Source organism: Fusarium proliferatum (genome assembly GCF_900067095.1).
Source record: "Fusarium proliferatum ET1 genome assembly, contig: FPRO_scaffold009, whole genome shotgun sequence".
In the NCBI taxonomy this organism is placed as follows: Eukaryota; Fungi; Ascomycota; class Sordariomycetes; order Hypocreales; family Nectriaceae; genus Fusarium; species Fusarium proliferatum.
The window spans coordinates 876,600-899,106 of record NW_022194798.1 but is presented as its reverse complement, the minus strand read 5'-3'; the positions used below and the strand labels follow the sequence as shown (position 1 = coordinate 899,106).

Sequence of the window (22,507 nt, the reverse complement as noted above, 5' to 3'; positions counted from 1 at the left end):
ACAAGGTGACCGATGACGACGCCCAATTGATGAGGACAGCCACTTAAGGTGCAATTCCAAGCTAGCTCTTTAGCGTCTAATAAAGCGCAGATCGTACGCTGGAGGTGTCAACATGAACTGTTCCGAGCCAGTAGAGGCCCTAATTTTAGCCTGCTCCTGGGTCTCGCCCGGCTCGGGCACGACCTCCCAGCGGAAGTTCATGATCATATGTGCTAGGAAGCACACCATTGTTACCTCTGCGAAGCGCTTTCCAATGCACTGGCGCGAGCCGGACGAGTAGCCGATAAAGTCCTCATACGACACCTGCGTGGTTGAGAGCATTAGTACTTGGTTCCAAGGTTTCCTTTATGTCTAGACAGAGGGTGGTTCGTGGGAAGATAAACTTACAGTCACCTTTTTGTTGCCATTCGCGTCTTCAGTCTCGCGAAGGTGGCGCATTGGGTTGTATGTTTGCGGGTCTTCCCACTTGAACGGGTTGACCCCAAACGCCGCCGTATCGAGGTGCACGCGCGTGCCTTTGGGAATGGCAACGGTGTGTTGGTGGACCTTAGCCTCAGATGGGTTGGCGGCGTCACCATCCCATGTTGTGTAGCTAAGCGTGGTGTCGCGGGAGGCCACGCGTGTCATCTGCATGGCCAGATCGCGCATGCGGAGTGATTCAATGGTAGCAGCAAGGACCAGAGGGAAGTTTGCCATTTCCTCGTAGCCGAAATACTTCAATGGCTTTGCGTCGCCCACGCTTTCGGCCTCATCCAAGGAGACAGTGTTCACCTTGCTGATCTCCTCATATAGCTTTTCTTGCCAATCGGTGTTCCGGGCGAGAAGTGACAAGACCCAAGTCAGGGTATGAGAGGATGTTTCGTGACCAGTCCTGAGTCATTTGTTAGCCAGAGTATGTAAGACGGTCGAGTGCCATATGGACTTACACCATGAAAGAGAAAATGTTGCCTTGAACTTCCTTGTCTGATAGCCCGACATTGGGCGCCACGTATCCTTTCTCAGCCTTCTCAGCCTTCTCCACATCATTTTGGGAATCGACCAGCGCGTCAATGAGGTTCCTGTACTTTCTCGGTCGGCCTGGGACCTCCGTGGTATCCTTCATATCCTCAATTCTTTGCCTCGTCTCAGCCTGTGCATTCTTAATGTGAGTGACGAGGGAGCGCTGCGCCCAGCCAGCGCGACGTAAATGCAATGAAGGACTCCATTCCAGGAACCACAGGGGGAATATGGTCTGTACAAATGGAGAATCCCACACGACCTTCAGCGTCTCGGCAAATGGCATCAGGTCGCTTTTCGCGTTGCGCTGCGACTCCTCGGCCGGATCCCAGGGGATGTCAATGTCGAACCACGAGGCGCCGATGGCACCTAGTGTCACCTTCAGCATGGTTTCTTTCATGTTTCGTACAATGGGAGCCGTCTGCGAGTTTGCGGCCGCTGGATAGATGCGCTCTTCGCGGAGTAAGGTCCTCCACATATTGCGCATGTTGTACCATCCGTTCTCCATGAGCTCGTTGTTAAACACTGCTTTGACGACACGCTTGTGTCTCTCATGCTGGGCACCGTTCTGTGCCGAGGCGAGCTGTAGTCCGAAGGTATTCAGCATGCGATAGCGGATCTTCTCAAGAGGCTTGAGGAAAATGTCGCCATTGCGGCCGATTTCACGAAAGATCTTTGGCGACCCGAAGAGATAGGCCACGCCATTAGGCGAAGACTAGTAATGAGATACCAACATTAGTAACTGTCTTTCCTAGGGAATGGGGAGAGGTTACTCACAGCCTCGGTGATGACGATCATATCGGAACGCGCGTTGGCGAACTTCTTAAAAGGATCCTTGAGGGTGAACTTCTCCATGGGGACCAGGATGGGAATACGAGGATACCAAGAACGAATGACGGACTCGAAGATCATGACGCCGCTGTGGATCGCGGGGTGACCATTGCGACGGACCTTGAGGACGGTGCGCGCATATGTTACTAGCCATTGAAGCACAATGATGATGGGAAGGCCAATGACACCGATGAGCAGGAGAGGGGAAGCCATGGTGAAGTAAAGACTGAGGCTTGTCTCAGCGACAGTGAAGGTGAACCAGATAAAATCTAACCCGCGGTCGCAATTGACAATAATTGGTCGTTCAGAAGTCTTTGTAAAGGAGCTTTTGATCGTCCCAACAAGACTGCTGAGGACAGTTACTTACACCTTTGGTACGACCAGGGCTAGATGGACGAATATGTCCTGAAGTACGGATAGAGAACCGATGAATAAGGATATATCTGAAGGGGTGTCGTACCCAAATTCTATCAATCCCGATTATGCTTATGCTGCTTGTGGCGTCAGCTGTGTCATGGCCGAGCAGGACGGAGGTATACCCGGAGCAGCAAGTTGGAGGGGCTGAGACGGGGCCAAATCAACGGGGCGGAAGTGAGCCCGAAGCGGCAAGTGTCCATCGGCCAGCTACCAATCTGAACCGACTGCTTGTCAGCACTGGATGCGCGTCTTACACCCAAAACCCGAGTGGCTGTACTCTTACTCACAGCATTCAGCTCCAGACAGACGCTGAAAGTCGTGTAGTACAGACGGGTAAGAAGAAGTGCTGACAATCACAGGGGCACGACTTAGAAGACAGAACACGTCACTTTGGATCATCTCGTAGCCGTTTCAAACTCTGCGAGGTCTCGATGTTGTACATCGCTGTACTTGTATAACTGCTATAAACAAATATAGTTCCTGGTTTATTGAATTTGGCGTGTCTCTCTGTAGTCTACCGAAAATGATTGCTCCTTGCTTGTCTATTCTAGGAGCAGCCCGTTTTTCCAAACCAAATAAACTCCATGCAAACAATTTTATAAATAAGCAAGGCGTCAAGAAAAGTAACGAAATGACAAGGAGATGAGTAGTTTGTTAGATCTCTTCCGTAGAGCCTGGACTAGCCTCTCATGCCAAGGCCATGCATTTGCACTTATTGTCCCCTCAGCCATGGTGATCAGATTGCCGAGCCTTGTCACGCGGGACTTGATCAGGCTAATAACCAGTTCCATCTCGTCGTCGTCGTCGATCTGCCATGCACCTACCCCAGGCTGCAGCATCTGGGATGATCGGGACAGGGATGACACCTCTAGCCCCGCGCTCAACGGCGTTGCCATGACTTGCATGTCTAGGGCAGCAGCGGTGCCGTTGGAACTGACCTTATTTATGTCATCGTCACTTCTGTTGCAGACAAAACGGTCGACCGCCTCCAGGCTTGTCAATATGCGATCGCACATAGTCATTATAAGCATGACAAAGTCCGGGCGGGACCAGCAGGTGCCGCACTGGACAAGAGAGTCGCAACGAAGTAGTATCATCTTCTGGCGCTTCAGGATCGTTTGCTGGGTCATGAGAGGTGACGTTGATTGACATGTTGTCGCGGCTGTTCCTGCGCCTGACCCTGAGTCTGATCCTGACCAAGATGGTCCAGACGAGTATGAAGAGCCTGCTGACGTAGAGCTGGGAGTTGATGCCGCCGATGGGCCAGCCACGGGATCGCCCCAGACGAGCTGAGACTGCATGGCCTCGTAGATGCTCACGGCTGTCATCATACAGCAGCAAGATGAAGGTGAAGAAGTGGAGGTAGCAACTGAATCTGGTGGTGTAGAGGAATGAGTCGTAGCAGGCTGAGCCTCGGTTGTGATTCTTTTAGGGTCATGGGCACCGCTTGGAGCCAGGGTTGTAGAAACCCGCGACTCATCCATCAGAAAGTCCATCGGGTCAATCCCGTATTCAAACAGGCTATCTGCCGACGACGAAGAGTACACCGATGTGTGATTGCTCTGCTTGCTGCTATTTCCCCGAGCAGTCAACGCTTCAGCTGTAACACCAACACCGCTGTGGCCTTCCCGACTTTTTGAGGTAGCCGTAGGCGTAACGCCGGCAATGTTGCCAAAGAAGTCCGGGTCGAACTGTGGAAAGACAGGTGGTATCTGTCCTAAGGAGTCTGGGAAGAGGGTGTCGAGAAACAGTTGCTGTGCCTCTTCTAGGCCCACGTCTGGCCCTGTTGCGATATTGTTGCTGTTGTCCTGAAGTGAGGGCTGGGAGGTTGTTACAACTCTTGATTGGTCTTTGGGGGATGATAGATGTGTCGATAATGGCGACGATTGTCTCATAGACTGCGCTCGAGACCGGCGTTTGTGTCTCCTTGCCTGTTGAGCCTGCTTGTGTTGGTTGGCGACTGTATTGGTGTTGTCGTCGTCTTCATCGTCTTCATCTTCACCGTTCCGTGACTTTGAGCCACCACTAGCGACGCTGGACGTGCGCCGTTGAGGCCTTGAGATGACCAAGTACTCGCATTTCCGGTTCTTGGCAACGCATAGCATACAGCCGTTCTCACCGCTCACGCACTTGGACTAAAGGCAACGCCAACATCAAATCAGTCTCGTTGTCGTCAAGTGAAGATGGAAATAGAGGTCACTACGGTTTATCAATCAAGACTCGCCGACTTGATAGTGATGATGAATGTGAATGGCTGCGATGTGACCTACCTTTTGTGCACGGCACCTCTCACACGCAGTGCGCATGGACGTCCTGTCCTTGTCAAAGGGCGGGGCAATCTCCACGCTGAGAAGTCGGTCTCCATCACCAAACGTTTGCCGTAGGGTACTAAACATGTTGATCTCCAGTTCAGGTACCTCAGAATTGCTGGATAAATTACCTGTCGAACCAACAGGATCAGCAGTATATGTAATATGCTGGATCAGGCAATGACTGTGACTGTAGACCATGGACAGTGGTAACTTTATCGTCCTACCCATGCATGCATGCGTTCTCCACGCCTCTCCCCTGTATCTTTAGTCGAGCTTACGATGACATTGCGATATACTGGGTTGCAGATTGCAAAGGATTATCAAAGAAAGTCGGAGCACGGTTCGTCAAGCTGTCCTGCGCGATTTCGAACGTGCATGTAGATCATGCTCACCTTCCAGATTCCCTATGAACCATCCTTCTAGACCCCGAACCCTGAAAGGTCCCTAGCCCCCAAGGGTTGCGGGGCCACCCGTTGAGTGCCATGTCCCGCCCCAGTCATCTTCGACTTCAGTACACCTAAACCCCTGGATTCGGCAGTAGGTCGCCGATGTAGGGGTGCTGAGGGCCTAGACTCACCAATCTGATATCAGCGCATTTACTACCTCAAGAGACGGGAATCTCTCGATTTCAGTAGGCTTCCCGCTGCCTGTAGAGGCCTTTTCCTCCGGGGCCAATCGAGTGTCTCCTTGAACCGGGACCGACAGGGACCAGAGCTCCACTGATGAAGATACAGGGGTTCAGATGTAAGCACTACTCCCTAAGTGCATTCCTGCTCGTATCGCTCTGCACTGCGCCTCTGGGGGAAGAATACAGGACTCTTGATGAGCTTAGCTTACACAAAATTTCATGGGCGATCCACTGATTTAGGGTGAATTTTTATTTTCCCGTCTAGACTTCCTATACGAGCATGTCCCGTCGCAAGGGACTGATAAGGACCATGCAGAACGGAACATATTCAGGCTCACGTCAGCTGACCGGAGTGTTATTGCTTATGGCCTTTCGGGGGTTTGTCCGGCACTGAAAATAAGCATCCGGATCAAGCCTCAAACGGAGGAATTCGTTGCTAGTGCCGGTATATGAACGTTTTCACAACGTTTGCCATTCCTTTTCCGTAGAGGCGGCGTCTTTCCCAATCGAGACATCAGAGCCACAGCCTGCCCGAGTAGATCGCTTGGCAAACGCCACGCCTTAAATGCACCATAGATCTGCTGCTGCATTATATGATGCTCCCATGCATTGAAGAGTTCCAGAGGCGTTTATGAACTTGACTAGAGATAACTCAATTAGCATAGAACATCCAAATCTAACAACAGAGCGGCGTCATGGTCAAATTTGATAGTGGTTCTGAGTCCGAGATGACGAACGGGGACGACCTTCACATCAACAGCAAGCATGAGGTCAAATCCAGAATGGCCAACGGCAACGGGGTGCACAATGTTCCCGACCATGACCAATTCCAAGATCGTGCCGAGATGGAGGTTCTCATCCTTCCCGACCTCTTCAGCTCACTCATGTCGGTTCCAGCCCGTGAGAACCCCCATTATGCCAGCGTCAAAGCCGATGCCGACGAGTGGATCTCCTCGTAAGTCACACCCCACGCGTCAAACAGACCTCTTTGCCAATTTTACCGAGACTGACGGTGTAAAGCGTGATCAACGCCGATGCCAAGTGGGCCAGCAGAAACAAACGGGTTGACTTTACCTATCTTGCAAGTATTTGGGCTCCTGACTGCAGCGCATTCGCCCTACGTACGTCAGCCGATTGGAACTCATGGGCCTTCCTCTTCGACGACCAGTTCGACGAAGGCCACTTGTCCAATGACCTGGATGGCGCCATAAATGAGATTGCCAGGACACGTGAGATCATGGAGGGTACTGCCCCGCGGTATACCGCAGACTCAGAACATCCTATTCGCTATGTGTTTCAGACATTGTGCGATCGCGTCAAGCAAAGCCCTGAGGGTTTCTACGCGGGAAAGCCATCGTCAGAGCGCTTCTACAGGCGCTGGATGTGGGCACACGAACTCTACTGGGAGGGACTGGTCGCACAGGTTCGGACAAATGTGGAGGGTCGATCCTTCACACGTGGTCCAGAAGAGTACCTGGCCATGCGTCGGGGATCTCTGGGCGCCTATCCTGCGCTTGTGAACAATGAGTGGGCTTATGGGATTGATCTGCCCGAGGAGGTAGCGGATCATCCTTTAGTGTTCGAGATCATGGTCATCATGAGCGACCAGATCCTGTTAGTCAACGACATTCTCTCCTACGAAAAGGATCTTCGCCTTGGAGTTGACCACAATATGGTCCGCTTGCTTAAGGCCAAGGGCCTCTCAACGCAGCAGGCCATAAATGAAGTCGGAGTTATGATCAACAACTGTTACAGACGCTATTATAGAGCACTCTCAGAGCTCCCATGCTTCGGGGAGGAGGCCGATCGCGCGCTCCTTGGCTATCTCGAGGTCGAGAAGAACCATGCCCTCGGCAGTCTTCTCTGGAGCTATAAGACAGGCAGGTATTTCAAGAGTAAGGAGGATGGTGCTCGGGTCAGGAAAACGAGGGAGTTGCTTATACCAAAGAAGATGGCAGCGTTGTAAGATTGAGAGAGAATCGGAATACGATGATGGTAGAACAGCAGGATAGCTAGACTGACATTTCGGATATATTGAGCGCATATGTATATTCCTACTTAGAGTTTTGTTTTACCTGCTTACGCAAGGATATAAATCGTCCATTGATTCACCACGTTCTAATCTTGAAATTGCATTTGTTCGGAGCTGAACAGGTTCAAGATCGAATCGTTGATAGTATGGTGTACTAGGCAGTCATGTAGATACTTGGTATGTTCAGTTAATCGTGCTTTGAGAGTGTTACTTTGAGTTGATGGACCTGGTAGCTGATGCTTGCACTTCGAACCTTGTCTCAACAGCATGGACGTGACTGTTTGAGGAAAAGTATATGTAACTGCATTAGTTGCTTTCCTTGAAGGCCCATCAAGGAGACCTTAGTATTCCAATGCCTATCAAGACAATGATCACATGCAACCTCAGCCTTCTATGTTCTGTAATGGCACATACCCAACTTCCTCCGCCTTGCCTCTGCGTCCGATCATCTCCTTCACCCGCACGGCAATGCCCCTTCCCCATACCCATCTCTCCGCCTTGGGCTCCCTGCCACCGTTCTTCGCCATCTCGTCCATCCAAACAGGCCTTGTCCAAGAGTTGAGCATCAGGCTGCTGACTACCACCGTCACACTGCTGAAAGCCATCGCGAGACTCGCCATTATAGGATGTACGCTAAGTCCGAAAGGAAGAAAGAAACCCATAGCAATCGGGAGGCCGAGAGCGTTATAAATACATGCCCATCCGAGGTTTATCTTGATACGACGGAAGATAGTGCGCGTAAGCGCTAGAGCAGCAGGTATGATCATAAGCTCTGTCGGCCTCATGAGGACCATATCTGCTGCCTCCATCGCGACATCTGTTCCACTTGCCATAGCGATGCCCACGTCCGCCGTCACAAGCGCCGGAGAGTCGTTAATGCCATCGCCGATCATGCCGACAACCTCGCCGCGGTCCTGAATCTCTTGTACGATAGCCTGCTTCTGATCGGGGCTAACGCCGGCGTAAACATTATTGAAGTCGATACCCACGGCAGAGGCGACGGCAAGTGCGGTAGACCGTTGGTCGCCGGTGACTATCGCGGTCTTTATCCCCAAGTGGTGCAATACAGATATAGTCGCTGCAGCGTCCTCTTTAATTGAGTCGGACAGGCACATATGGCCCGAGTAAAGGCCGTCAATTGCCACGAAGATGTTGGTAGTTCCAGCGCTGCTGATATCGCTCTTGGCTTGCAATTTGCCCTCGCCAGCCGACAGATTAAGCAGCTCTGCGGCCTCGACAGCATCCTCAGGGACATCAATACCACCATCCTGCAAGAATATGAGGTTGCCAACCAGTACCATATATCGTGACCGGTTGGCGGTAGCTGGCTCGACAGTCACGCTGACGCCCTTCCCTACAACGGCTTTGAAGTCTCCGACGCTGCCATCAATGGTTCCTTCGGGCGACAAATCGAGCTCCTTCTTTGCAGCGCCTAGGATAGCCTTGCCGACGGGATGTTCGCTCCCCATCTCTGCTAGGCCGACAACGGACCACCACAGTCGTCTACTGACCTCGTCTCTTGTCCATTGCGGGACTAGACCAACGCTGGCCACACTCATCTTACCGTAGGTAATTGTGCCGGTTTTGTCGAGGACAACCTGCGTGACCTTGGTAATACGTTCGAGGACAGCCCCTCCCTTGATCAGGATTCCGTTTTCTGCACCGACACCGGTACCAACCATCACGGCAGTGGGCGTGGCCAACCCAAGAGCACACGGACAAGCAAAGACAATGACGGAAATACACAACTTAACGCAGACTACGACCTTGCCGCCGCTGTTATCTTCGAGGAAGATCTCCGGAGGGTGAGATAAAACATGACATAGGACCATCCATACCAGGAACGTACCAAGACCTAGGATAAGAATCATGGGGACAAAGTAGCCGGCTATTGTGTCAACCAGCTGCTGAATGGGGGCACGGGCAGTTTGTGCGTCTTGCACTAGCTTGACAATCTGACTTAGTTGCGTATCGTGGCCAGCTCGAGTAACTCGGACATCGACACGCCCATCACCGTTGACAGTCCCGGCGGCGATACTATCGCCAATGTACTTCTGAACAGGCATGGCTTCTCCAGTAACCATACTCTCGTCAACAAACGTTGTCCCTCGAACCAGGATGCCATCTGCTGGCACTTTGTCACCGGGACGGATGACAACAATGTCGTCAACCTCAAGCAGCTCTGTTGGGATGACCTTTTCCTCCCAAGCAGAGACGCCAGGCTCATGAGTCTGGGGTGTCTTGAGAGTTGGGGGCTCGTCAGATGACTTTGCCCAGCTCTCAGCTGCCTTTTCCACGGCGATAGGATCAGCATAAATCCTAGCTGTGGATGGAGCTAGTGACATCAGACGAGACAGCGCCTTAGAAGTCTGGCCTTTGGCGCGGTTCTCGAGCCACCGAGACAGTGTGATGAATGTGATGAGCATGGTGCATGTGTCGAAGATTGTGGAAGGTTTAGAATGTGGCTCAAGAAGGACTGAGATGAGCATGGAGAAGACGCTGAAAAGGAAGGCACATGATGTGCCGAGAACGACGAGAACATCCATCGTTGGCGATTTATGTTTAAGAGATTTGTACCCAGTAATATAGAATCGCTTGCCAATCCCGAATTGAACAGGCAAAGTGAGAACGAGGCATACGATGTCACCCAGGAATAGACCCGGTAGGAGTTCGAAACGTCCAATGTCTATCACTGGGAAAGCCATAGGAATAATCATGCCGATGAGTAGAACCGGGATCGCGAAGGCAAGCGACGTCCTGAATGCTGTCCGCCACTCAGTGATCTCGCGCGTTTTTGCCAGCGATTCAAGCTGCGTGTTGTTATCCTCGCTGCTTGCAACGAGGGCATTCAAGCTCTGCGCTTCTATAGCCTCAACAATGCCACGAAGTCCTATAGTCCTGGGCTGGTAGACGACTGTCAGGCGGTCCGTACTGAGGCTGATAGATGCGGATCGGATGCCTTGGACTGCAATGAGGTCTTCCTCCAGAAGCTGGGCAGTGGTCGCATCTTTGCAGCCGAAGACCTTGAACTGAGCGGTTGTCGTATCTCCTGCCTGATGGATCGAATCGCGCTCCGTCGATAGAATAGTAACATCAAATCCACGATCGTCAATAATCTCGGCTATTTCCTCCGGCGAAAGCTTCGTCTCATCATAAGTAATGACGGCTCGTTCCGCCAAAAGGCTAATGTTGAACTTGAGAATACCAGGCACGCCATTGAAGCCGGCTTCAACGGCGGACGTGCAAGCGCCACATGTCATGCCCTCAATGGCAAAAGTGGTCGTCGCAGTAACCATCGTAGGCTCAGGTTCGCTCCCAATCGCATTGCTCTGGCCGAAGACGTGGTTGTTCAATTGAGTAGTTGTGGGGTTGGAACGATCAGTCGAGAGTACCTCAGCGTCAAAACCACGGTCCTCGATGATCTCCTGTATCTTCTCGGCGGGTATGATCTCTGGGTCATGCGTGACGACGGCGCGCTCCATTACGAGGCTGACGGAGACTGCTTCGACGCCGTCAACGCCTTTGAAGCCTGATTCAACGGCCGGCGTGCACGAACCGCATCTGTTGAGGTGCCAATATTAGCTTCAGAGAGCGAAATTAACGAAATAGGAGTTAGCGACGCACGTCATGCCGCCGACCTGCAGCGTGGTTGTTGCGAGATGTGCGCTCGTGGGCGCTAGAAGCCTGCTAGCACTGGCATTTGCGTCATCGCCATCTTCTTGCAGGCGCATATAGGTTTGTCCCATCGCAGCGTCAGCGACAGAGATAGCAAGCAATCCGCCGGGGCTTTTGGTCGTGGAGACGGTGGAGGGCCTCGCAAGTGCGTCAGGGCACTAGTCTACCAGCTGGGACGCTAAATTGATCTTCAGGATGCCGTCAGATCACTATGACTAACTAACCAGGCTAAGAATCCGAGGTATCGTTTGTTGAGACGTGCACTGAGAAGACCGGCTTCTTCAGGCGGCGAGTAAGCGATGAGTAAATGCGATGGCGAGATAGTAAGCCAGAAGAGAAAAGAGAAGGAGAAAGGGGAGAAATCCTGTTTCTGGGTGACACAACAGAAGGTCTCAGCACAGACTGTTCGATAATTGAGATCGGGGGCGGGCGCTTAGGTACCTTGGTCTAAAGAGCAATCCCTGTCTCTGTACCGGGGTCCTGTCCCGATCCACTTCCATCTCACCTCAGACGCTGTAAGGTCCTTAAGGTAGTTAACGGCAGCGGACCTGAAACGGCAATGTCCCGGCCCGTTGACCCCCCTGTGTGCTTTTTGCAGCGGCCTGGCTCTCCTAGCGTCCGCCTTACCAAGCCACAAGTTCCCTTCCTAGTGCAGTGCCCGGCATCGAATTAGCGTATGTTGCCTACCAAATGACAATGGCGGGCTTTGCCTCACTTGGGTTGGAGTGATGCAGACATCGTCTTCCTTCTTCTGGCATTCTCCCGGATAAATTATGGCTGAGCATGTCCGTCAATCTCTTTGGTGAAGGATCAAGGCCTCTTACATTGGATCATCTGTCCCAATTGGATCAGTGTTGTGCGTGATACTATATGTACAGCTTGTTCTAGATTGTGACTTTGACGACACCTCCGCTTCATCTTTATCGCATGTTTATTTCTTATCATTTGATCTTCTATCATACCATTAATACGTGCTTTGGTCGCCATGTCTATCGATATTGATCATCAGAGCCCCTCCGACGTCTTGAAACTGAAGACACCGGCTGTAACCATAGCTGGATCAGACGTTTCTTTCGACGACACCATGTCGACGAGATCTTCCCGCTCCAGTGTCCCGAGCGAGATGACGGGCCCTCCCGCCTCAGATGACAAAACGGAAGACTGTGAAGAGACTAAAGTCTCCGAGACTTCAAACAGAATTCTGGATGTAATTCTAGAATACTCGCTTCACAAGTTCGACACCACCGAGGAACTCCACAGCGCCGGCAGGCCCAAGTTCCTAGCCGTCGTCTCACGCTTTGTTAGGGCACAGCAAAAGGTGGTGATGTGTCTGCCCGCATTCCCGTTCAAGTCAGCAAATAAGGTCGAAAAGGTGCTGGGCAACCTCCCAGATAAGGCTGAAGAGTTGGCACTTGCTAGACTAAACTCCATATGTGTTACTATTGGCCAATTCTATGAGCCGGGGGCCGAGTTGACTGTCATCTCGGACGGCCTGGTTTACAATGGTACGTCTACCCTCTGCATCCCTCACTCGAAACAGGGTGAAATATCTCACGGCTACTGGGACATCACTGACATTTCATCTAGACTTGCTGGGCATTTCCGACCAGGAGACCTGGCGCTATGGATCGGCGCTGCGGGCAATGGCCGAGAAAAAGGGTTTCTCTCATCTCTCATTCTCCCGTCTACAGGACTTGGTCGCAGTGAAGGGTCTGCCAAATGACCTTAATGAGCTCACGTACGTAGCCAACGCAACTAACTTCCGCCGGACCCTGTTCAACAAGTACGGCCGGGACGGCGATCTTGATATTGACCACGAAATCGCCGTAAATCCGGACACTCTCGGGACTTACAAGGGATACTGCCGCTTTCTCAAGTCAGATCTGCAGCACATTTTCGGCCCAGCCAAGAGCAGTGCCAAGTACAGGAAGGATGTTAAATATCTGGCCAAGCAGATGCTGATCCGTGGATATGTAAGTTTCCAGTTCACTACTCCAGTCATTGCTATACCCAACCGTGATTCAATGGCTAACATAGTCTCTGTAATGGAAAGGCCTTTGCAGGAGCCGTCAAAGCACGCTTCCCGAACCATTTGCGTCTCAGTATCCACCAATCCACCGGTGAAAATAAGATTTCCATTTCCTTGCTCAACACCAAGAGCGGCTTCACGACCCCATGGCATTGCAGCGTTGTTTTGATGGCCGATGGTGAATGGCTTAGCGGCCTGACGGTCGACTTCAAAGCTGATCGGCTCCTGGAGCTTGTTGAGGAGGATGGGCGGCCGAGCTACTTCAGGGAAGTCCTCCGTCAGAGACCATACCTGATGGAGAACGCGAAGCCGCGTATAGTTATTCAACAGGAGCCACAGGCCCATAGGCCCAGGATACGTGCGTCCTGATCGACTGGGTGGCGAGGGTATGGCTTTGACTGCTGTCATAGCATGAAGTTGCAGGTGTGCAAGGACCGCTCACCATCACTCCATGAGGAACAGGTCGGACTTTAGGAGGCATTGACATGAACGGTTCGCATTTGACCAACTGGGACAAATTCAGACAGTTTTATAGAATTTTAGTAACTTATACAAGAATGTAACGAGATACTTACCTACCGACTTCAGGGCGTTGAAGGACGCCAAGACGTACCACCAAATGCATGTGGCATACAAACTGTAGCGTTTCTATAGCATGCTATTTCTTCTCAAGATTTTCGGCGAAAGCAGCAATTAGGTCACACTGACATAATATGATTGGTTACCTTACAACCTTGCTGGGCATATCTAGCAGTGTATGTGTTGCAGAGGGGTAAGGGATTTTGACCTGGTTGAACCCTACACCTGGGTCACCCAACCTATATGCACTATTTACTATTGTGGCCATGGGCTCATGTGACTACACAGAGCTTATGCTTTAGAAATATTTCGAATGCAGTTTCATGTATCTTTGTTCTTTTCTAGTTCTAGGCTTTTGTAGTTCTTATATCCAGTCTTAAACCGTTGCCTCGGTACCATGAAGGTTATTCCTTTGCTTGACTAAGAATTTGCCATTGAAAAAGAGCTAAATAGATATTGCTATAACGCTCTCTCACATAGTTCATGGCAAACTGAATTTTGGATGGTCTCTCGCATATCATGTGATCTTGATGCGAGTCGATATGTGTCCTTTCTTCGTCTGCAAAACGACCAGGTCATGGTCATACGTGAGATCCTCAATCGTAGTCTCGAAAAGCTCAGCCTTCGGGATAATTCGAAAAGCCATCAGAGCGGCCATGATATAGATCTCACACAGCGCAAGACTACAAGACACATCTGTTAGCCTGAAGACTGCGACTTGGACATTCTCGGTAGTTGAAACTGGGAATAAGCATAAGACTTACCTCTCACCAACACAAACTCTAGATCCCTTCGAGAACGAGATAAGAAACTTTTGCAGCGTATAATCAGGCTTGCCGTCGGGTAGCAACCACCGGTCAGGGTTGAAAGCGTCAGGATCCGGAAACAGCCGAGTATCCCAGTGGTTGATCATGGCCGTCATGCTTACAGGTGTACCTCGGGGGATCACAAACTGCGTCTTTTCATCTTGACTCTTATAGTAGAGTTCCTCCTCACGGGCGATACGAGCTGATCGTGCGGCCGCCCCAGGCTGGTGTCGTAGAGACTCTTGAACAAGGGCCCAGAGGTATGGTCTCTGCTCGAGCTGTGCCCATTTTAGGTTGTTTGGATCAATGCCTTCGAGGTCTTTCATCAGACGAGCATAGATCTTGGGTTGGTGAAGAAGGTGAAACGTCATAACGGTGAGAATAGCCTGTATTGGGTCAGTTACAGCAATCCGACTTGTCCAATATGGTAGAAAAACTGACCGCAGTGGTTTCCGTTCCAGCAACAAGAAAGACAAATCCCTCACCCGAAAGACGGTAAATGCTCTTCTCTTCCTCAGGTAAGACGTTGGAGTTCAGAATCTCGTTAAAGACACGGCCACCATCGGGATTTGCTAGGGCAGTCTTGATATAGGCTGGGATAACATGATGCATTTGGTGCATTATCCTCTTGACATCGTCACCCATATAATCCGCGAAAATGGGTAGGATATCGGCCAGTCGCCTGGCAAACCCGTTGTGCCGCACTATACACCGCATAATTAGCATAACTGCCTAGTCAAAAACGGTTTCACGACCAAGAATATGTTTCTGCTTTTTATACAGCAAAGTAGCTCTGGCAGACATGTCTGTACGTGCGAGACACGACTAAAACAAAACAGTAGACGGGGCTCTCTTTGAACGTACTCATGTAAGTGGTTGTCAAGAAGGACGAGGTCCAAGTTCCAAAGTTGGGCTCCCAGCCCTCCTGCTCGATAAAGCCCATAGGCTCTCCAAATGCGTACTGGGAGAAGACATCGGCAGTATAGCAGTTGAAGGCGCCCTTGACTTCGAATGCCTCCTTGCCGGTCCAGCGGAGCATTTTCTCAATGGCGAGCTTGGCGTAGTTGTAGACTTCGTCTTCGAGCTTGAGAACCTGTCCACGTGAGAAGAAACGTGCATGGGCAGCGCGACGTTTGCGATGTAGCTCGTGCGGTCCAGCCGTGCCGGTTGCCATTGAGACTGGGCCGGCGCCTGCTATTTTGAGGTGGTGTTGCCATTTGTCGCGGACTGGAAGAATTGTAAGCTGGATGATTTCATTGCGCCGAGCAGAGCAGTCAAATGGACGTACTTCTACCTGGCTTCCCCGTGTAGATCTCGTCGGCAAAGTAGGGGTCGCTGCAGTGAAGCTCATCGGGGCTGACGCGCACGATAGGGCCTTCAACGACTTTTAGTCACTTCAATTTTATTAGGAAGTCCTCGTCGAGTACTCACCATACTGCTCATGCATCTTCTCTATCCTCCTGCCATACCGACCCATGAGAATCCAGTCATAATAAGCTTCATATATATACGAAGCGGCAGCAATTTTTGGACCAGGAAATTTGGACAGAGGGTGGAAAGGAGAGACATTATAAAGTGCGAGCGCCACGCGATAACCAAGCCAAACTCCAGTAAAGCCAAGTAGCGCCGAAGGACTCAGCAAACGCTCGAGGGCTATTGGATTGAGGCTGTCCATGGTCGATGAATTGTATCCCCAGAATGAACTTGGGAGGATCGAGTTAGACACCAAAAGAGACGACACACCAATAATCAACTCCCAGGTTCCATGCCAATAGACTCTATATATCGCGTCCATCTCAACTGAACCGACAGATCCTGAGAGCGAAGCCATGACATGCGATCTGTATGCGGCAAGCCTCCGAAAGCGGGACTTACAGTACCGTAGCACTGCCTGTGTCGGATCGAACTGCAGTGGAGCGGTCTTTAACCACTTTCGGACATTGCCGGTTCACCCACTGACACCGCGACTGAGGTGCTTACACGACCAGACCCTGCTGAGACACGGACTAAATTTAGAAGGTCAGCGTTGACGCCGGCCATTAACTCGTCTCAAATAACGGGCCAGAGCATGTAACGCAATAGCCCTAGCACTATTACGGCTTCAGCGTTTCGAATCAGCGCATTACTTGTCTTGTCACCGCGCTGAGCAGTAAAGTCCTGTAAACATGGTACTGTAAGCTAATATAGTTAAGGGCTAATCTCCAACGATGATTCTCTTTTATTCAGTCTGCTCTCATAGGTTTGAGGCTGAATAAATACACATTGGCGTAAGTCTGATTAAAATTGCAATAGTGTAGGTAATACTTTTGCTTAAACGATGGATAGCTTGGAAACATTGAAGAGGAATAAGGTCTGTGTTTACGAAAATAGAGCCCAAGAGGCGAAGTTACTAAAATAAAAACAAGAACTGGTTGTGATCCTCTATTCTCCTCGAGCTTCAATCGTATGAAACAACTATCGTTGTTACTCCCCCCGTGCTTAGCATCAATCTCCTACTCCAGCGCCTAATCGTGTCGCGCTTCCTAAGTTCTATTGGTGCTACATAAATCGCAATTTAGCAGCTACATATCGTCATGATATGTTCTCACTAGAACCAGATATCAACTGTTACCTGATCTCTTTTCTCTTCACACTGCAATTGGGGCAGCGAAGAAGTCCGCAGTGTGGACAAGAAATCACAATTACTTTCATCCCACCATGACCACAGCCGCAACAAAACCAGACCCAAGAGACCCTTCTACGGCTAAGCTTGCTCCATCGCAATGGATTCTTCCCTTGGGACATAGTTGCCACTATCGATGTTTCATTCATTGCAGGGTCCAATATATGGACTTTCTTGAAGCAAGCAATTTGCTGGTCCAGTCCAATGATGTCTTGATCTGGTTCAGAAGCTTGTGCCCGTCGCCAGTATGGGTTTAAGTAGGAGACGCTGGACGTATTTCTCCTTTCCCGGACAAATGGTTCTGTTGCAGAGCTGGGTAGCATGGAGTACATGAGATCACACTTTTGACATGAAAATGTTTTCTCGCCGCCTATTTTGACTGGACGTCCTTTACAACCAGGACTAGGGCATTTGGCCTCTAAGACGATATCCTGTTCTGCAATCATCTTTATGGACATCGAAATTTGGCATCCAGGGCGGGCCATCGCTTGCCAAGCAATCTCAACATTGGAGTTCAGCTTATTTGTTGTTGCATCTGCTCCGATGAAGAAATATTGCTTTTTGGCTATATACTGTTGGCCTGGACAGTTCTCGAACTGTTTATTGAGGAACATGTCGACATTCTGATGAACAGTTAGCTGCCATGTGAGCGTGGTGCTGCAACCTCACATACCGCCCAGTGCTTGAAGAAGTCATACTGTAGCGTCGTTTGACGCCCGAGCACGTCTTCAAAACTGATATTCTCGGCGATTATGAGAAGTGGTGGCATGGAGATTGATGTGCACAGGCGAGAATAGTGTCTCATTAACCCTGGAAACAGGAGCCAGGCCTTCATAATGAGGTTGTGCAAATCGCGTGTGACAGCTCGAAGTCTGGCCACGAGCGTTTAGTTCATGATAATCAATACTTCCTGGAGTTTACCTACAGCTTTGGTAAGAGGATTTGAGTTGTCTCTTGTAGGCTGGTCATCTCATGTTGAATGGGTTGGTCCCCTTGGCTTCTGGTCAGACGTCTGGCAGGGTCTTCCAAGTCCCCTAATATCGGTTGATGACTTGGACTTGATTGGGGGTCTTCAACAACTTGAGGCGGCGCAGGTGCACTAGCAGGTTGATGCTCATCGTCCCGAAGGTCAAGCAGACTTAGTTGTTCTCGAAGTTCTTCGATACTAATGATTCGGCTACAAGAAATGTTCAAAACCATTCACATTGAAAGACTCATAGATAAGACATACCGCTCTTGTAGTTGTGTTATGACCTGCTCATTCTGGACTCTGATAACGTTGAGCTGGCTGTTCAGCTCATCGAGGCCGTTATGGTCGCTTACGTCATAGTCAGCACACGATGCATAGTAATCGAGAGGTGTAGTTACTCCTCTTGTAGTTGAGTGACAAGGTTCAGCGTCTGAATCTGTGTCCCGATCCTTGAGCGTAGATCATCGACATGTTTCGAGTAGACCAGAGCCCATTGCGCCTTTCTTCCAACACCGCGGTACCAAGCCGAGGTTCTTTGGGGACCCAGGCTGGCATCGAATTTGGATATCAGGTCGAGAAAATTTGCTAGTGTAGATAAGGTGAGATCTGCTTGCTTCCGCGCATGCTCTGCAAAAGGATTGCTGCTTCTTTGCCTCGTCCTGCCGGTCTGCTGTTGCTGGAGGTGTGACAACACATCCTTCAAAAGGTTCAAATCCGCCAACACTTGGAGATAATCCTCTGCAGCGCCACCTGTATTATTCAAGGCTTTGGTAATGTCGACGATCAAATTCACGGCGCTAACGAAGTCGCCGGCGGAGAATCCGAAGGCAGGTACAGTCATAGTATCGTTTGGTGAGATTTAGAAAGTTGTGACAGTAAAAAGAGGAATTCGCGAGGTGAGGAGGCATTGCGATAAAAGATGGCCACAGTAGAATGCCTTGCGCATGCCTTGGGCGAAAACGAGCCAATACCATCGTTCTTGGCGCATCTACAGCACCCTGCAAAGCATTTTAGTGGTCATCCTCCCAGCCTGCTTTCTCAGCTTCAATCAATAGGATAAATCGACGCACCCCCTTCATGATAACAGGTTCAGCTTATTGGGCACCAATGCACTTCTTCGTTTGCCCAACACCGCCCTTATCACAGAAGAGTGATGACTAAATCATTGCAGCATGGCAGACCTAACAACATTTAGTTAGGGCTCATCATCATTACTAACGCTCCATTGTCGAAATTGATAGAATAGAATGGCTGTGGTATCTCTATACTGTGCCTCTGAGGGCAATATCTACCTTCTTAGCAATCTCAATGCTCTCCCGCAATACACGCTTCTCCTCCGCGGTCAGTTCCAGTACTTCCGTATCAGTCATACAACTCATATCGTCCTTTGTCCTTCCTTTGTGCCATTTGCCATCCATCATCCAGTACTCTGGGACTTCGTAGCCATCTGGGTCCACACGCTTGTTCTTCAACAGGCTTCCATTGTACCATAAGAGCTTGTCCTTCTCATCAGTATGAGCAATGACAAAGCTACAAACTTTTGTGACGTTTGCTCCTCTACCTTCACCCCAGCCAATCATTGAACCGTAGTGCGACTCAAACTCATAGCTGGACCCGCCAAGCTCAAGGCCAAGCCACCAAGACTCCTTGTCCCCGTGACCTGGCCTGTAAGTGACTTCCTCTCGAACTTCATATGTATTCTGCCATGCGACATGTAGAAGGCCAACAAGAGTACTTACTCGTGCCTTGTTGAGGACTACTACACCAGAATCGCATTCTTCAGCGTAGTCTTTTGTCCATATAAGAGATTTGTTCATCTCCGCTGAAGGCTCCTTGATCTGGTCCTTCCACCATTCATGTCTTTCTTTGAATGCATGTTGCCAAAGCAGTCTGTCATGGAAGAGCAAAGCTCCTTTCTCGATGTATGCCTTTTGCGCAAACAGCCTTTCCGGTTGTTGAATGAACACAGCATCGGCATCTAGGAGGATGACTTCTTCAAAGTGTGACCCAAGCAATGCAAAAGCCCTGATGGCCCATCCTCCGTCTATGAGCTTTAGTGTAGTATCATCAAAGACCGTAAATATGTCGAGAAATTCAAGATCAGAGGATTACGATAGTTACCTAAGCTTTATACAATTGGAAGAATAGTTACTGAAGTATCAAGCGATTTTAGAGGCCACTTATGTTCCATTGTAGAGGATCACGGGGGTTCACGATGCCCACAGCGGATTTACGTACCAATGGGATAAACGACAAATAAAAAGCTTTTACGTCTAAGATCTCAGTCTATTTCACAACCCCAACCCGGCTTTCACCACTTGTGCGCGGCCGTTCTCAAGGCCATCCTTCAAATCACCTTTTTTTGCAGCTAGTTCGATGCTCGCTCGAAAGAATGGTTCCAAAGAGAAGACCCATTCAGTTTCAGAATGTTGTTTATGTTCTCCTTCAGGTCACACATCTGAGTCTTGATATCCACATCCTTTGTGGCCTCGTCAAGTTCTTCTTGTTTCTGGGCAACATCCTTTTCAGCTTGCTTCAGTTTCTCAACGGTCTCCTCGTAATGTTCGTGAACGACCTTTCTGCCTATCTCAGACCCATTGGCGAAGCTCTGGTCCATCAGCGTTTTGGTGTATTGACTCATGTGGGCAAAAAGCGCCTCTTGGCTGTCACCTCGCAGACGGTCCAAGGGTTCGAGGCTCAAACGACGAGTGGGCTCGGATTTAATCTCGACAGCAGCATCCAGGCGAATTAAGGCTTCGGCCAAAGTGCCCTGCTCGATCTGAAGGCGGCTCAGCGTGGCCTGGGCATCTTTGAGGCCATCACGGGCGCGGTCTGCGGCAATAGCCGCAAGATGTCTATCCGATTCGAGGGATTCGGGCGTCTCTTTTCGAGCCAATTCCACTAGCAGCTTATGCTCCTGCTTTTGGAACATCTTCTTGACTCCGTGTAGGGGATAGTCGCCGTCGTAAGACTTAGATTCCTTGATCTTTTTGATGAAGTATCTGCGCTCGCCATTCGGGTTGAGCGATTTGGGGCAGTGTCTGTTTGTCAGAGCGTGTCGTAGACAGGAGAGGACGTGAATTCCACAGCTGATGCTATCCTTCTGTGGAGTGCAAGGCTATAGAGAGAGGTCAGCATTAGTCTTTATGGCAGGAGGAGCAACTGACTGCGACACTGTTGAACCGCAGCTTAAACTTGTGTCCGACGGCCTCATTCCATTTCTGGAAGCTATCGCGAACGGCATTGAACCGATCTTCGCCCTCGGTCGAGTCATGGTGATTGAGTACCATCGACTTCGCATCGTGATCGATTTCGACGATGGCCAAGGTCCAATGCTTAGGCTTTTGATGATGGATCGGGAAGCAAAGCATAGTATAACCGTCGAGCTTGATGTTGTGGCCAGCAGTTGTACCGTCAACTTTGAACCAGAGAGGGTCGAGGACTTTGACCTTTCCTTGTTTCAAAGGTAACTAAGAAACGAGAGCTTTGGTAAGGAATTGGAGCGTGTCATCCACGAGTTTCACATTGGTGGTGAGCTGCTTATAAATGGTGTTAGCGGGGTCAACCACCTCCTCTTCTCCCTTAGAAGTTTCGGCACGCTTCGTGGATCGCTGTGGGTTCATCGCACTGGATTCTTTCTCTCTTTTGCGCTTGGACGAAGTGACAGCTGGTGGTAGGGTGAAATGACGAGAAATGTTCATTTGTGGGGGTCCGGGTTCAGAGGGGTTGTTGGAAACAGCTGATCTCTGCTCTCGGGGCTCCTGGTAACTGAAAGCCGAGATCGGAGAGATTCGCTTGTCGTTGTTTCCCACGACCTTGGTTGGCGATTTGGCTGGCGACCCGGGGCAACCACCCAAGATGACGCTTGGGCTTCGCAGGACGGCCTCGATATCGTCATCATCGCTGCTGTCGCTCTCAACATGGTCACTTCCGACGTACACACAGGCATCAGGTCCAGTCTCTTGGGAATCTAGAGTGATTACCTCTGATGGGCCGCCAGCTTCTTGAGGACTCTGAGAACGCACAACTGCCTTGAGATTGGTGAGGGCGGCTCTCGCGATTTCCTTAGTCAATCGGAGAGACTCTCTGGGATGCTGGCTAACGCCGGTCCAAAGGACATTGTAGGGTGGTGCCTGACTCCACAGGGATGGCAGCTCGATGCCTTTTTCTTGCGCAAGTTTAGTGATCTTGACCAGGGAGTCGACTGCACTGCCACTGAGTTCGTTCTGCTTAGGGGGGTTTTCATGCGCCAAACGGACGTCGTCGTGGAGCCAAGACTTGCCTTCCCATTGTTGGTCAAGCCATTGCTCTTGCCAGGCTCTGTTGATCTTGGTGGGCGAGGTCGGCATGATGAGATCACCTGAACTCCTGATGTTAACGTCAAGACGAAGGCAATGGTTATGATGGATTGCGAAAGGAGTGGGCAGGAGTGAGGAGGAACTCAAAGTCTGTCGTGGAGGGGAGAGCGACTGCAACAAACCTGATGTCGGAGCTTGACGGCGTCGAAGGTTGGAGAGTAGACGTAAGAATGAAGGTTGATGCTTGAGAGGATAACAGGCAGGCAGCTTTC

The 22,507-nt window shown here is 50.5% G+C and overlaps 10 protein-coding genes across 10 annotated transcripts; 3 read left to right on the top strand and 7 right to left on the bottom strand.

The window, feature by feature from the left end:
• Positions 1-69: 69 nt before the first annotated feature.
• Positions 70-2,040, bottom strand: FPRO_15461 (uncharacterized protein; the record flags this gene model as incomplete). Its single annotated transcript, XM_031220217.1, has 4 exons — positions 70-303; positions 388-871; positions 927-1,711; positions 1,774-2,040. 4 exons carry the CDS (start codon positions 2,038-2,040, stop codon positions 70-72), a joined length of 1,770 nt encoding a protein of 589 aa, XP_031085898.1.
• A 269-nt stretch (positions 2,041-2,309) lies between these two features.
• On the top strand, positions 2,310-2,771 carry FPRO_15462 (uncharacterized protein; the record flags this gene model as incomplete). The annotated part of the gene is made up of 2 exons (XM_031220216.1): positions 2,310-2,577; positions 2,722-2,771. 2 exons carry the CDS (start codon positions 2,310-2,312, stop codon positions 2,769-2,771), a joined length of 318 nt encoding a protein of 105 aa, XP_031085897.1.
• An 87-nt stretch (positions 2,772-2,858) lies between these two features.
• On the bottom strand, positions 2,859-4,640 carry FPRO_15463 (uncharacterized protein; the record flags this gene model as incomplete). Its single annotated transcript, XM_031220215.1, has 2 exons — positions 2,859-4,379; positions 4,515-4,640. 2 exons carry the CDS (start codon positions 4,638-4,640, stop codon positions 2,859-2,861), a joined length of 1,647 nt encoding a protein of 548 aa, XP_031085896.1.
• Positions 4,641-5,879: 1,239 nt separating this feature from the next.
• FPRO_15464 (uncharacterized protein) lies at positions 5,880-7,150 on the top strand (the record flags this gene model as incomplete). The annotated part of the gene is made up of 2 exons (XM_031220213.1): positions 5,880-6,139; positions 6,205-7,150. The coding sequence occupies 2 exons, from the start codon at positions 5,880-5,882 to the stop codon at positions 7,148-7,150; spliced, it is 1,206 nt and encodes a 401-aa protein (XP_031085895.1).
• A 449-nt stretch (positions 7,151-7,599) lies between these two features.
• FPRO_15465 (uncharacterized protein) lies at positions 7,600-10,962 on the bottom strand (the record flags this gene model as incomplete). Its single annotated transcript, XM_031220212.1, has 2 exons — positions 7,600-10,777; positions 10,841-10,962. The coding sequence occupies 2 exons, from the start codon at positions 10,960-10,962 to the stop codon at positions 7,600-7,602; spliced, it is 3,300 nt and encodes a 1,099-aa protein (XP_031085894.1).
• A 914-nt stretch (positions 10,963-11,876) lies between these two features.
• On the top strand, positions 11,877-13,289 carry FPRO_15466 (uncharacterized protein; the record flags this gene model as incomplete). The annotated part of the gene is made up of 3 exons (XM_031220211.1): positions 11,877-12,396; positions 12,479-12,864; positions 12,945-13,289. 3 exons carry the CDS (start codon positions 11,877-11,879, stop codon positions 13,287-13,289), a joined length of 1,251 nt encoding a protein of 416 aa, XP_031085893.1.
• A 727-nt stretch (positions 13,290-14,016) lies between these two features.
• Positions 14,017-15,980, bottom strand: FPRO_15467 (uncharacterized protein; the record flags this gene model as incomplete). Its single annotated transcript, XM_031220210.1, has 6 exons — positions 14,017-14,182; positions 14,264-14,691; positions 14,747-15,009; positions 15,170-15,532; positions 15,594-15,680; positions 15,737-15,980. 6 exons carry the CDS (start codon positions 15,978-15,980, stop codon positions 14,017-14,019), a joined length of 1,551 nt encoding a protein of 516 aa, XP_031085892.1.
• Positions 15,981-16,912: 932 nt separating this feature from the next.
• Positions 16,913-18,778, bottom strand: FPRO_15468 (uncharacterized protein; the record flags this gene model as incomplete). Its single annotated transcript, XM_031220209.1, has 5 exons — positions 16,913-17,590; positions 17,641-17,839; positions 17,893-18,144; positions 18,199-18,285; positions 18,336-18,778. The coding sequence occupies 5 exons, from the start codon at positions 18,776-18,778 to the stop codon at positions 16,913-16,915; spliced, it is 1,659 nt and encodes a 552-aa protein (XP_031085891.1).
• Positions 18,779-19,199: 421 nt separating this feature from the next.
• On the bottom strand, positions 19,200-19,754 carry FPRO_15469 (related to MNT3-alpha-1,3-mannosyltransferases responsible for adding the terminal mannose residues; the record flags this gene model as incomplete). The annotated part of the gene is made up of 1 exon (XM_031220208.1): positions 19,200-19,754. The coding sequence occupies one exon, from the start codon at positions 19,752-19,754 to the stop codon at positions 19,200-19,202; it is 555 nt and encodes a 184-aa protein (XP_031085890.1).
• Positions 19,755-20,305: 551 nt separating this feature from the next.
• Positions 20,306-22,286, bottom strand: FPRO_15470 (uncharacterized protein; the record flags this gene model as incomplete). The annotated part of the gene is made up of 3 exons (XM_031220207.1): positions 20,306-21,055; positions 21,105-21,407; positions 21,462-22,286. 3 exons carry the CDS (start codon positions 22,284-22,286, stop codon positions 20,306-20,308), a joined length of 1,878 nt encoding a protein of 625 aa, XP_031085889.1.
• Between the last annotated feature and the right edge of the window lie 221 nt (positions 22,287-22,507).